At 47.8% G+C, this 14090-nt stretch overlaps 6 protein-coding genes across 6 annotated transcripts; 4 read left to right on the top strand and 2 right to left on the bottom strand.

Moving 5' to 3' along the window:
• Positions 1-442: 442 nt before the first annotated feature.
• PGRI_075800 (CaiB/BaiF CoA transferase family protein) lies at positions 443-1600 on the top strand (the record flags this gene model as incomplete). The annotated part of the gene is made up of 1 exon (XM_040795294.1): positions 443-1600. The coding sequence occupies one exon, from the start codon at positions 443-445 to the stop codon at positions 1598-1600; it is 1158 nt and encodes a 385-aa protein (XP_040652971.1).
• Positions 1601-1802: 202 nt separating this feature from the next.
• On the bottom strand, positions 1803-3029 carry PGRI_075790 (uncharacterized protein; the record flags this gene model as incomplete). Its single annotated transcript, XM_040795293.1, has 2 exons — positions 1803-2619; positions 2683-3029. The coding sequence occupies 2 exons, from the start codon at positions 3027-3029 to the stop codon at positions 1803-1805; spliced, it is 1164 nt and encodes a 387-aa protein (XP_040652970.1).
• A 382-nt stretch (positions 3030-3411) lies between these two features.
• On the bottom strand, positions 3412-4551 carry PGRI_075780 (Gfo/Idh/MocA family protein; the record flags this gene model as incomplete). The annotated part of the gene is made up of 1 exon (XM_040795292.1): positions 3412-4551. One exon carries the CDS (start codon positions 4549-4551, stop codon positions 3412-3414), a length of 1140 nt encoding a protein of 379 aa, XP_040652969.1.
• A 261-nt stretch (positions 4552-4812) lies between these two features.
• Positions 4813-5796, top strand: PGRI_075770 (Quinate/shikimate 5-dehydrogenase/glutamyl-tRNA reductase; the record flags this gene model as incomplete). The annotated part of the gene is made up of 1 exon (XM_040795291.1): positions 4813-5796. The coding sequence occupies one exon, from the start codon at positions 4813-4815 to the stop codon at positions 5794-5796; it is 984 nt and encodes a 327-aa protein (XP_040652968.1).
• A 1267-nt stretch (positions 5797-7063) lies between these two features.
• Positions 7064-8570, top strand: PGRI_075760 (Aldolase-type TIM barrel; the record flags this gene model as incomplete). Its single annotated transcript, XM_040795290.1, has 7 exons — positions 7064-7096; positions 7154-7720; positions 7780-7848; positions 7911-8025; positions 8083-8251; positions 8302-8341; positions 8403-8570. 7 exons carry the CDS (start codon positions 7064-7066, stop codon positions 8568-8570), a joined length of 1161 nt encoding a protein of 386 aa, XP_040652967.1.
• A 4311-nt stretch (positions 8571-12881) lies between these two features.
• PGRI_075750 (sugar phosphate isomerase/epimerase family protein) lies at positions 12882-14035 on the top strand (the record flags this gene model as incomplete). The annotated part of the gene is made up of 3 exons (XM_040795289.1): positions 12882-13238; positions 13302-13888; positions 13942-14035. The coding sequence occupies 3 exons, from the start codon at positions 12882-12884 to the stop codon at positions 14033-14035; spliced, it is 1038 nt and encodes a 345-aa protein (XP_040652966.1).
• Between the last annotated feature and the right edge of the window lie 55 nt (positions 14036-14090).

The following is a 14090-nucleotide window of genomic DNA, read 5'->3' as shown; positions in this document are numbered from 1 at the left end:
GCTTCCTAATCTTCTACTTCCGCTTCAAGCTGCATCAAAATCGTACCAGTTTCTACTTCTGCTTCTTTCCGTGGGTCAATTAAAGAAATGCCCTCATTTGTACTTGTAATATGCGAAGGATATGTACTTCAATGTTTGATGATTCGATACTATATTCAAGCTGTTACAAGCACCCCAATCATTGCTTCGGCGAACACCAACACACTCACATGAAGATTGTAAGCAAGGACTCGGAATTTGTTAAGTTACAATGAGTTCCTCATACCGGTCAATTTATCTAGAACACCGGATATAGATATCATCGCGGACAAGTACATCATTGCGGGAATTCAAAAACCCATAGATGTCGAACACTGCCGTGTCATCCCACCTTCCTCTCGCTACCTGCATCAATTAGTTTCTATCTCGCTCCCCAGAATCAAATTCAACTTCCACAACCACAATGCGAGCCCTTGAAAACATCCGCGTGCTTGAGCTAGCTGGACTCGCGCCGGGCCCGTTTACCGGTCTTCTCCTGGCCGACAATGGAGCAGATGTGCTGCGAGTTGACCGCATTCAGCCAGGTCATTCTCCCAGCCCAGATGTATTGATTAGGGGGAAGTCATCTATTTGTGTTGATCTCAAGGGTTCCCCTGGAAGGGATTTCCTCTTCCGCCTCATCCCACACGCCGATGTCTTAATCGATCCCTTTCGCCCTGGTGTTCTAGAACGGCTGGGGCTCGGCCCAGATATCTTGCTGAAAATCAATCCCCGGCTGATTGTCGCAAGATTGACAGGGTTTCGCCGTGATGGAAAGTATGCCACCATGGCGGGCCATGACCTCAACTATCTTGCAGTCTCGGGAGTTTTGTCAATGCTCGGCCCTTCGATTCGAGTTCCACCCTTGGGACACCCGCTTCCACCCAGCCCACCAGGAAATATCTTGGCTGATTTCGCCGGGGGTGGAATGACCTGTTTCATGGGTATTATTCTGGCGTTGTTTGCTAGAGTCAGCACAGGCAAAGGACAGGTTGTGGAAGCCAACATGGTAGATGGTGTTTCTTATCTTGGCACCGCACCACGCATTTCAAGCAAGATTCCAGGACAATGGGACCAGCCTCGAGGACAGAATTTGGTCGATGGCGGCTGTCCTTACTATAGGGTTTATGAATGCAAGGACAGTGGCCGTTACATGGCCGTTGCATCCTTAGAGCCGAAGTTTTTCGACGCACTAAGTCGAGGACTTGGCCTAGAGCAGAAGGATTGGGGAGGAAATCGCGAAGACAGATCCCTGTGGCCTGGAATGCACATCCTCTTCGAAGATACATTTCGCAAAAAGACACGCAAAGAATGGGAGGTCATATTCGATGGAACTGACGCCTGCTGTACGCCAGTTTTGGAACATCATGAAATGGAGGCTAGTCATTATGATCAACGCCCTGCCGTCACACTTAGCGAGACGCCATCGGTGATGCCTGGAACGGATGGCTGGGAAGTGAGAACATTGCCGAACGGGCAAGGAGGCGAGGCTGTCCTGCAGGATTGGGCTGGATGGAAAAAGGGAAGAGACTTTGTCGTTGTTAATGGAGGGATTTGCAGTAAGGAAGCCGCAAAGATGTAGAACTCAGAGTATTGTTTCCATCGTATTATAGTAGGCTCTATTCAAATATAAACTAAGAAACCTTCAATGGCTGCTTCACATACAAATAATTCATTTATAAAACACGACATTAATGGTATGGTAGACGGGGACTATCGATTCTAGTCAACACAATTAATTTCTGTCATATTCGGCAATGATTGAACTATATAATTGTCATTTATCATAGCTTATTTTTGGGCTCATCTGACTGTAGCCGTCGTACCACTTGTGCGATGGCACTCTTACGTTCACCATGACTTTGCCAAAACGCTGGCATCGACTTCGCAGTTTCGGACAAGAGACGAAGACCATTTATTCCTCTGGAAGCATGCTCCGCCGGAACGTTTCGTCCGGGTTGGTTCAGTGATGCATTGAACACCTCAAGCGAGATTGGCCCTCGATATCCGGTGGCAAGCACAGCAGCTGCGACAAGCTCAACCGGCATATAAGCACCCTTAGACTGCTCAAGAGGGTATAGTCGGTGACTTCGCGACCATGGGAGCAGTGCTGGTGTTTCCGGGTCAGTTGGAGGGAGGAACGTCGTCGGGTTCATCAACTCCGCATCGCCACATTGGAAAAAGAATATCCGATCACCCGGTACCGTCAATACCAATGATGCGAGTGATCCAGTAAGGACATCTAGAGATTCCTCTAAGGTTGGGTAGATCCGCCCGTGGCCAGCAACATTATACGGATCAGCGAATTCAACGGCGAGGATATTGAAAGCATCCACAATCAACCCAACGTTAGCGCGGTTGGCAAATCGCACAGCTTCCCATGAAGCTGACCACGTATTTCGAGTTGCCCATGATAACCCCTCGTACCCGATCTTCAACATGCGTCCACCATCGGCCTTTGCATATGCGGCCGCCATGTCGCCCAGTTCTGCGAGGTCTCTCGCGACCATCTTGAGATCGGATGTCACTCCCTCATCCGTGCGGATGTTTGCACACATGAAGACAAGATCGGTGTCAAAGGCGCGCATGAATGGAAATCGTCTATGTTAACAAGTCAGTATGGACTTTACCATTATCTTGTTATCCGGGTAAGGTATATCTCACTTGGCGACTAGATTCAAGGTAGCCTGTCGTTCGGCTGGATCTTTGATTCCCTCGATTTTCCGGAGAGGTTGGGTGCAAGCAATCCTCATTCCCAGTGACTTGACAACACGAGCCAATTTCCGAGCAACCTGCAGATTCTCGGCAGTCGGTTCCCAAAGTTGGTCTCCAGGCAAGCCATGTTCCTCGAGGTAAGCAGCCCAGCACTCATCGAACAAGTCGATCCATTGATATCCTGATTTCGCCGCGGCTTCCAGTCGTGGCTCCAAACCATGTTCTCGCCAGTTGCCGAGTGATAAGGTGGCGATACCCAATGGGTTGGCTGTGGATGGAGGCCATGAGACTGTCATAATTTCAGATATGGTAACTTGCCCAATACGTTTGAATTATGAGTCCCGTCCATTAATAGGACAGAGGGGTGATCGAATACCCGATATGTTGGCGCCACTTGACGCAGTTGACGCCACCCCCACAGACCGGGGTATTCTTTTATACACCGTGTGGGGTAGTGGGTCATCTAATTTAAAGCGTATAGTCCTCCAAATCAGGAAACTAGTCAGAGGATTCAGGTAGGAATTGATTCGTATTCAATAGAGGAAATCCGGTGAGTGCACAGGAATGTGTGTGCGAAACTTTAGGGACTATCACGATAATGTACAGCCAACTTTCTCGCTCGAATCTCCCCAACGACAATAACAGGTTGCATGGATAATATCTTGCTTTAAGAGAAAACTAGTTACGTGAAGCGTGTGAGATTGGAACAGGTAGTCCGTCTTTGGCCTTAAGGGCTGTAGCAATGGCTTCACAGACAGAGACTGCTGCTAGTCCATCCTCGGCCGAGCAAAGAGGATCTTCTAAGTCGCGAACCACTCTAGCCAAATGCTCTGCTTGGTTTTGAAATGGAATCCCCTCAGCGACTGGAAGCTTGATTCGTGAGATTGGACTTTTCCACCCAGTCTCCTGGTTATATTTGTCCGCCGTCTCCGGGTCGTATGTCCAAAGCGTATTTTCTGGCACAACGATAGTCCCTTTTGTGCCCAGAATGCGATAAATATCCACCGGAGGCTCTGCCTTTGGGTATAAAGGATTGTCACCAGTAGCAGCCTCCCAGCCGTAAGGGCTCGCCACGTTGTCACTCACCAAAAAGGTTCCAACAACCCCATTAGAAAACTGCGTCATAATAGCTGCACCTTCTTCAACGATATCATCGGCAGCCACACCTGCGTGTTTCCTCCTGGATGTAGTGCTTATAGCCCAGACACATGTTACTTTGGCACCAGTGAGGAAATGAAGGGCGTCGATATCATGCACGAAATTCGTCCAAATCGGACCTCCTCCCGCGGAACGTGTTGCTCGCCAGCTGGCAGAAGCAAAATAGATCTCATCTTTCTTCGCAGTCCACATTCCTGAGATGGCTGTAATATTTCCGATTTTTCCATCTTGGATCGCCGACCGCGTAGTTGACAGCGAGGGGTGGAATCGGCGGTGATGTCCGACGAGGATCTTGCAACCTTTCTCGCTTGCAAGGGCGAGTAACTCTGCTCCAGACTTTGAATCTGTACAGAAAGGCTTTTCGATGAGTAAGGCCATAGGCTGTGTTTGATGAATGACGTTCGTCGCTATGGAAACATGGAGGCTCGAGGGGACGCATATTACGTAGGCCTCCGGTGGCTTTTGTAGTGAGTTCAAAAGTGATGCGACAGACTCGAAGTGCGGAAGAGACAAGGTCGCTGCCAATGCACACCCCGGAGGGTACGGATCGACAATTGCCACCAGCTCACATGTTGGCGAGGACATGAGATATTCGGCGTGCAAAGGAGCTATGGTGCCTCCGCCGATGAGAGCGACCCGGACCTTTGGATTTTCTGCCATACTGGAGACACAAGACGAGGTTTGTGGATTCGTAGAATGCATCTAGACCTAAGCAAAACTGGAGATCAAATAGTTGAGCCATTAGGCAGTAAATATTATTCACCGTTTGGTACCGGTCAATATATAAAAATGCCGTGGATGCGGGGCGGTTGATTGGCCTTGACCTTCACTTAGAGGATGTCTCCCTGGAATTGTTTGCCTTCTCTTTATCTATTTCTTTTTTTTTTTCAATCCCATTCTGCTACACACAAACGCCAAAACATGGATCTCCTCAAGCAATCTTACGCCCACGGCAGCTCTCCGTTACCACCAAACGCAGCTGCAAGTCAATACCATGTCTATCTTTTTGGCGGTAATATCTCAAAATCACTGTCGCCCTTGCTACACTCAATTCTATTTCGCGCCAATTCAGCCTCATGGGCATTTCACCTCACGGAGACCACCGACGGCAACATATTCCGGAAACAATTAGATGACAACACATGCATTGGGACCACAATCACGATGCCAAACAAGGTGTCCTTTGGCCTTCTACTCGATGACTTGACCGAGGAGGCGCGCATGATTGGGGCCGTCAATACATCGTTTATTCGACTTGACAAAAGTGGGCAGAGAAGACATATCGGTACAAACACAGACTGCATCGGTATTCGGGATTCCATTCTCTACCGAATGCCGGACGCGGGTACCACGGCCAAAGGTCGCCCATCTATGGTGATTGGGGGTGGAGGTGCGGCCAGAAGTGCGATCTTTGCCTTATGGAGATGGTTTGGCTCTACAGAAATCTACATCGCCAACCGTCTGAAAGCAGAAGTAGATGCATTAATTGCCTTCTTCCAATCAACGGCACCAGATATCACACTCAAATATCTTGCTACTGCCAAGGAAGCTGCAACCTGCGAGACACCTTATATCGTCATTGGGACGATTCCAAACGATATACCCCGTGAAGCAGGTGAAATTACTTGCCGTCAGATCTGCGATACCATTTTGTGCAGGAAAAACAAAGGCGTTGTGTTGGATATGTGCTATCTCCCATCCCCGGTGACATATCTATATACAAACGGGAAGGGCAACGGCTGGGCAGTTATTCCAGGGACTGAGGTTCTAGTGCGTGTTTGTATCGCACAACAGATTCTCTGGTTGGAGAAGGATGTCAATAAACAGGGGGTGGATGATGCAATGTCGGCTATTTGGAAAGCTGTAAACCAGGGAGAGAGCGGTCCAAAAGCTTCGAAGATTTGAATTAGAGACTCCCTTGGTATACTACTATTCCATGTTCCTGTGACATGAAATTTCACCAGAAATATGGGCACCTGCAATTGAGGCATAAAATGACCACTTTCCAGGCCAGAAACTGCCGCCTTCCACCCGTAACCTTGAATGGGCAGCCGCCCATACCACATGTGATGGCCTTCATAACGCCAATTCAGCAGGCGGGAGCTTCTTCTCCGATGATTCCGGTAGCTCTCAAATCAGTTGATGGTTCAATTCCAGATGTCCGATTTATGGGGACTTCCGACCACCCTAATTATAATATTCTCATTATATTTTTGAACTCACCATTGTCAAACCTCCACACCAAATATGTCTCAATTACCCCAAGAATTGGAAGCTCGCATTGAAATTGCATTGAAATTATATTCTGAACAAAAGAAACCCAAAATCGCTAAACTAGCGCGGGACCTTGATATTTCCTATCAATTGCTGCGTGGTCGAGTCCACGGTCGCAAATCTGCAAGGTGTCGCATAGGCCCTGGAAAAGCATTGCAACCAGAAGAAGAGGAAGCATTGATCCGTTGGGTACATACCCTAACTGCCGCTAATACCCCACCAACCGCCGAGATGATCCGCGACTGTGCCACTCAAATGCTTCGTCGCTATAATACAGAGCGGTGCCTTGGTATGAACTGGGCGTACAGATTCATCCATCGTCTCCCCGACGACTGCCCTTATATAAAACAAAAATTCTCGAAACAAGATCGGGTGGAAGCAGCTACGCCTGGTCACGCCCCTAAAGGGGTTAGAGGGGAAAGTGAACACCCTGACCAGGCATCACCTGGTAGAATTGCCATAGCTTAAAATATTGCCACTTTCAATGCAACGCTCTTTGTTAGTGGGTCTTCGGCTTTTAATGGTGCGATATGCGATGCTAAACTTGCTAGTACAATCGATCTCATGAAGCATCAAGATATAAGCGGGGATTTCCTGCACATCGATCCCCCGCGAAGTGTCAATGGAACGCACGATTAATTGAACATCAAAAGTGGTCCTGGTAGCAATATCTGCCTCTAATTTCGGCGTTAGTTCCGATCATTAGTTCGATTTTCCCCCGCAGTTCAGATTGACCGGATGCCAGATAAATAGCCCGGTTGAATCAAGATGCGATTAGAAGCTATAAGACATAGAACGGAATGAACGCGCAAAATAAAGGCGCACTACATCCCCGCAAAATACAGACATTCCTCCCCAGTATTTCAAATTTCTTACTTGCCGTTGGGTCTATATCACCATGTCTGCATCGCATATCTCCCCTCTCGCTCAGGTATACATCCTCGCTCGAACCAACCCCTGACAAGACTTTCTAACAGCAAATGAGCAGCCCATTAACCTAAAGCTCTCCGGAAAAGTGATTCGCAATCGCCTATATCGCACACCTCTCAGCGAGTATGCCTCAACATACGACGAGAACAATGTAGAGAACTCCGGCAAACCCATGGATCGATATGCAGAGCTATATCAAGGTATTATCCCAAGCACCCTATCATACACGAGTGGTGCTAACCAGTACACAGAGCTAGCAGAAGGAGGTGCCGGTCTCATTTGCACAGGAAATATCCCCATCCATCGCGACAATCTCGAAAATTACAACAACGCAGTGTTGGACCCCAACAATCCTTGGGATCCAGTCGCAGCTTTTGCCCCAGCTGCCAAAGCAGCCAAGTCGCGAGGCGCGATCTTTCTCCCCCAGCTGCAATTCCCAGGACGTCAGGTTCCGGAATTCCTCAACAAGAATCCCAAGTCATCTTCTGCTGAGCACCTCGAACCTTGTCTCAACAAAACGTATGGCAAGCCGTCGCCGTTGACAAAGGCTGAAATCAAGGATCTTGTCTCCCGATATGTGTGGGCTTCTGAGGTTCTTGCAAAGGCTGGTGCCGATGGTATTATTGTGAGTGTTTGAACATTCTTCACTTGTTGGGAAAGAGGCTAAGTGGCCGGCATTTGTAGCTGCATGCCAGCCACGGGTACATCATGAATCAATTCCTGTCGCCCAAAATCAATAAGCGAACAGACGAGGTATGGATATTAGATTTGTTCTTTTCCCTTGCAATTAGCGCTGATATTTACTGCGTTTATAGTATGGCGGAAGCCTAGAAAACCGGGCGCGGTTCATTTTGGAGATCGTCAATGCGATCAAGGCTAAACTTCCTTCGGACAAGTTCGTGATTGCAGCGAAACTAAACTGCCAAGATTGTCAGTCTACTCTACTTCACAACTCAAGAAGAGATTCTAACTGACAGATACATATAGTCATTGAGGGAGGCCAAAGCTTTGCCGAACAGTGTGTTGTGATAAAATGGCTAGAAGATGCTGGCGTGGACTTCTTCGACATCTCGGGTGGAACCTATGCCTCTCCTGCATGGCGTGGCAACATCATGACTGAGCTGGCTGAACGACCGTCCCAGAAAGAGCGTGGAAGGTAAGTTTGGTTCGATTGGTTCCCTGTGTGCATATGCTGACTAGGCGAAGCTACTTCATTGAATGGGCGCAAGAGCTGAAAAAGGTCCTGGTAAGTACATTTCCCGTTTGCTGTCACTAATGATCTATCGAGCTGATCGAGAAACTCCTAGTCACGAGCTGTTATTGGAACTACGGGTGGTTGGCGGGATAGCCATCGTATGGCGGAGGCTGTGGAACGCGGAGACATCGATATGTGTGGCTTGGGTCGACCTCTTCGAGAGGATCCCGACTTTGTCAATAAGGTGCTTCGCGGTGAGGTTCGCAGAAGTAACTTGTAGGTTGATACTTGGTGGTCCGAGATAGCGACTGTAACCAACATAGTATTCACTGTGATGGTAGAAATTTTGCGAATAATTAAATATTTTTCTCTTTTTTTTACAAAATCACTAATGTGTCTGTTACGTAGTCAAATACTGGAATATTGACCCTAGCCACTGTTCATGCGGAGCTTATATGTGTTCCAAAGGCTGTTAATGCTAATAGGACTTGGCAAGAAATGGCGTAAGGAAACAATAGATTTGTTATCATTAGACACTAAAGTTGCTCGAACAATAGCTGTGCTTTGCGACGTATATCAAAAGACACCCCCGAATCCAGGCCCGAACATTTCCCGGAAGAAGTCAGCGAATCCCTCCCCAGTTAAATCCCCCTGAGTAGACATTGAAGCTGTAGTTAAGAACGGATCATAATCCGAGATCAGAGCCTCGTACGGCTTCGAGTTAGGGGACTGTTGTGGCATAAACTGTCTCGTTCCGTCATCAAAGCCTGAGTTGGTGTACGATGCATCTATCCTGGTCTGGCCAAACTGATTCGAGTCTTTCAGTCTCGCTGCTCTAGCTCTTAGGATCATCATAAGGTGTTGTCCAAGCAACGCAGCAATTCCAAATCGATGCGGCGGTGTTGTTCCTGCACGCTCTAGTTGAATTGCAACTTGGCTGAGTAGAGCAAGAAGTTCCACATCGTTTCCAACGCGGGATCCATACAAGGCGGGGAATAGCTTCAAAGCCAACACCCCAGCGTAGGATATCATAGCCCAAGTCGGAGCTAACATGCAATATAATGGTTCACCGATATTATGCAAATCACGCACGGCGAGCTCACAAGAATTAACTGCAGCCTCGAAGCAATCTGCCCGGATTGCGTCCATATTTTGGTCCCCGTTTATTGAACCGTGAAGGGCGAATGACAAGGTCCAAAGCCTTCCGTGGAGATAAACATAATGGAGAAAGATATTGGACAGCTTTTCAGACGGCGATGTGATTAAATTGGGCATTGGATGTGATAGCCAGAGATCACACCAGGGTCCCAGAGTTGTGTCAACCATTTCCCGTACCCAGTGGGGATCATCATGTGTCAAATGAGCTTGATGTCTTAGTTCATTTTGTAATGATGCTAAAATGCGTCGCAGGGTAATAAATGCACATGTGTGCTTGTCTGTGGGGTCTGCCAGGTGGTGGAGCCACCAGCTGTCGACACTTTGTGTCAGGTCTGTTTCCGGGAAGGTGTGTATTCTACCACAGGCCGCACTGTTCGCCCGTTCCCATAGTAGAATCCTTAGCCACGTTCTCTCGCGATTTCGCGCCAAACGTTGGTTGTCGATGGGGTCTTTTGAAGGATACTCCAGTAAGGAATGTGACGAGTCATTTTCTGGGAATGGTGTTGGACCTGCATCCTGAGTTCGGAAATAGGAAGCATTGATCGAGTTGGGAGGAGTCGCATCTTTGGCACGGGAATCTTGGTCTAGACCTAGCTCGGCCGCTACACCGAAAGCATACATTGTGTAGAGCCACGAGCGCTCCTGTGCCAATGTCTCTGCGGGAGTGGCTGATAGTAGTGAGATATAGTAGCCTTGAACGATCTCCACCGACTTATATCCACAGGTATGGACGTGCTTCGAGAGTTTTTCACCATGAAGCCGTAACCGTTTGGCAACTGAGGCTGATCCATGGTCGAATTGGGCAGTTAAAGCCAGTATCCAGGTGAACAAAAGGGCCGATCGCGAACGCACGAAATCTGGAGTGTGAAGCATCGGGTCTAGGATACCGTTCACCGGATGCAAGCGAATAAAATATCTTCAATTGATTAGCGCATGTAAATCGAGACCAAATGGATTTCTTTTGGCTCACATTGGAAACAAATAACAGGCCTCATCCATGGTCACCAGACCGAGGTCTACTGGGTCAACATCGGGACCAACATCTCGCAGAGGCACCTGTGGAGACGATTTGAAATAGTTCAAGTAACGGTATGGGTGCTCAGAAGCGACAACCAGGGAATCAATTCCTGCTTCAAGAGTATCTCTGCCCAGCTGTAGGCCAAGTGACACGTACCCTGGCCGATGAAGCAGTTGACGACCAAGGCTTGCTCCAGCTGGCAGGTTGGCTGACGACGGCCTCGCAGAAGATGAGCCATTCGTTTCTGGAGAAGAATTGGTGGATATTGAGTGTAGCTCCAAAGCCTGGGCAGCATCAGAGGCGTCTGCGAGCAAAGCCAGAGGATTACTGATTGGTTCACGGTTGGACTGAGAGGGTTCGCCACTGCGGAATATAGGAGAGACAAGGTTTGCTGATGGTTCACTATCTTGTACAGTTGGCATAATCGAATCGAAATGGGGCGCGCAAGAGCCTTCAGTTCCTAACTCTGAGGACGTTTGGGTATGATCGTTCGTCTCAGCTGGGTTGGAAAATAAGAGTTCTAGCATCGGCTCTTCGCTGACGAAATTATGTATTTCATTATCGCCCGCATGAGAACTTTTCGCCTTCTTTAATTCCAACTGCATTTTTCGATAGGCTTTTTCAATTCCTTGATAGCGACCTGTGGCACCGCGCTTTCTCCCAAGTTTCCTCGGCTCTGGGATATTGCAGTCGCGGTTGGTACGCTTACATCGCTGGCATGGTTCTGTCAATCCCCCATTCTGTTCCTTTTGTGGCCGAATGCATCTCATCTACCAGTTTTCGTCAGCAAGTATGTATCTCTTGTCAAAACTTGAAGCCTATACCTTCAGTTTCCGACACGCCTCACACGCTGCCGCGTTAGCGGGGCGAGTTTGGCCAGATGTATTATCATCCCCAGAATTTGAGGACATGAGGACTATGAGAATCAGATAAATAAATATTAACAAGGTGGAAATATAAATTGATTTAAGGAGAGAGGGAAGTGGAGAAATATCAACCCCCGGAATTTCCAAAATTGCGGGGGAATTTTCGGCTATGAAATTTATATTTACACCCCTCGACCACCATCCACTTCCAATGTCGTTCCTGTTACAAAGCTACTCTGCTCCGATCCCAAATACCATGCTGCATTGGCTATATCTACTGGCTGACACAATCTTTTCATTGGTAACGAGTCTTCCACTTGGCGTAGTCGCTGACGGGAATCTTCGCCATTTCCAATGCTAGCTTGAAGCCTGGTTCATTGTTAACAATTGCACTAAGTTAAATTTTGGATCAACATACATAGTAGTATTTCCCACAGCGGGGGAAATGCAGTTGAATCGAACAGCTGGGGCATACTCCAGAGCCATTGTCTTGGTTGCCACCTAGAAATTCGTTACTATTTAGCGCAAGAGCTTCAAATCTTATACTTACTTCTACAGCCGCCTTGGAAGCGTTGTAAATGGCGAATCCCGGTCGAGGACGTGTACATCCAGTACTACACTGGTCAATAACCTCATACTAGAGCCTAATTATGTGACTTACCTCGTTATGTTGATAAAGATTCCATGTCCTTGTTCCATCATAACAGGCGCAAAGACCTGAGCACTAATGAAAACCGGCTGTATAAATATTGTTTAGTGAATGGCCACGCACGGCAGCTAGATCGTCTTACTTTAACGTTGACGTTGAATGTCTTCTCATATTCAAGAAGACTCTTCGTGTGGATGGGCTAAATCACTGTGTTAGGAGGGCCATCGCATTCGTGCAGGGAGTCATACAGATTGATCGTGGGTAATTCCTAGTTAGACCGAGTCAACACATCAGAACATAACCTTAGCACGTGAAATACTTCGAATGTTCTCACCAGCATTATTGACCACCACATCCACCCTACCGTAGTTTGTCTGGGCCAAAGCCAGGGCCTTTTGCCATGTTTCAGGGCGAGTCACATCACCAGGGAGGAAAGTTATATTTGAGTCAGCTCGTTGCTTGCTTTCACCTTTCGCTTGATTCAAGTCCAAAATCATGACCTTGCATCCCTCGCGGCTGAAGCGATCTGCGATAGCAGCCCCAAACCCATCGGCACCACCTATAAGTCCAAGTCAGCTCATAGTTGATAGGACGAGTCAACTGGTGTATTGACCTGTAACAATCACCACACGTGGAGTGTTCATTTTCGCACGAAGAGGCATAATTCAAGTCAAGTATATCCTTGGCATAGGTTTCCTTTTCCACGAAATCTGCTGTATTCCATGTTTTTAACTACTTTAAATCGGAATTTCATCTCATTCTCCCCGCATTTGTCTCCATCCACCGGCCTCAAATTTGGTCCCCGGAATTCCTTCCATACCTTTGGCCCTCTCGCAGTACTCAAATTTTTTTACCATTGCTCGATCCCTTTCGCAGATAATTTCCAATTTGCCAGACAACATGACATCCATCAAAGTTGCGATCGCTAGTAATTCACTAGGCAAGTCAGCTTCGGGGCATACACTTCTTCATAAACTTGAAGCAGCCAAATTACACGGATTCGATGGAGTGGAAGTTGCCATAGAGTGTCTTGAAGCACATGCTTCCTCCTTCTCGCAACCATCTCGAGCTTCCCGCCTGCGCGCAGCCGCCGCCGATGTCAACCGAAAGGCGCAAGAATTATCTCTATCTTTGATAGCGCTCAATCCATTTGGCGCATACGATGGGCTTATAGACCCAGCCGAAGTTGAGTCTCGTCTAGAAGAGGCAGAGCTTTGGTTCGACCTTTGTCGATTGATGCGAATTCCAATCTTCCAGGTGCGCACGACTAATATTTTGATTGCGAATTTTTGTCACACTAACCTCGCATCCTTACTATAGATCACGTCGTGTCTCTATCCTATTGATCCTGTCAGGATTACGCCGGATGTAACCAAAATCGCCGCGAATATGAAACTATTAGGTCTGCTTGCACAGAAATACGATTTGCAAATTGGATATGAAGCTCCCGCCTGGGGGACTCACCTGGATACTTGGCAGCAGATCCATGAGATTATCATGCTAGTCAACCTTCCCAATGTTCGTCATTGTCTTGATACCTTTCATATTTCCGTCAAAGAGGCAGGCGATCCGTTCAATGCTGTGGCTCCTATTCGGCCAGGCGGCCTCACAAATCTGCGCCAATCGTTGGACGAACTGAAGCAGACTGTGACGCCAAACCAGATCGCCTATTTTCAGTTAAGTGATGCAATGGTTGCTGACCAAAGCCAAGTGGGATACCCACGGCGTGACCTTAATCAGCCCCCATACATGACTCAATCGCGAAACTGCCGGATCTTCCCCTGTGAAGCGAATCGTGGAGGTGTTCTTCCTGCACTCGAGGTTGCAAAGGCCGTATTTGATCTCGGGTACACTGGGTGGGTGTCGATGGAAGTATTTCATACTGATATGTGGAATCCACGCTCTTCGTAAGTGTGACCTTCCATGATCACTTCTCGTACTAAGTTTAACATGTTTATAGAGTACCCGATGACTGGGCTAGAAGAGGGATGGCTTCGTGGCGAGAAATATCCTTTCACTGCGGGCTTGGTCGACATACCCATGGGAAGCTGTGAGAGTATTGAATGCTATGTAAAAATGATACAGGATACTTCCATACCGCAAAGACCA

Source organism: Penicillium griseofulvum (genome assembly GCF_001561935.1).
Source record: "Penicillium griseofulvum strain PG3 chromosome Unknown contig_6, whole genome shotgun sequence".
NCBI lineage: Eukaryota > Fungi > Ascomycota > Eurotiomycetes > Eurotiales > Aspergillaceae > Penicillium > Penicillium griseofulvum.
This window is presented reverse-complemented; position numbering and strand designations above follow the sequence as displayed.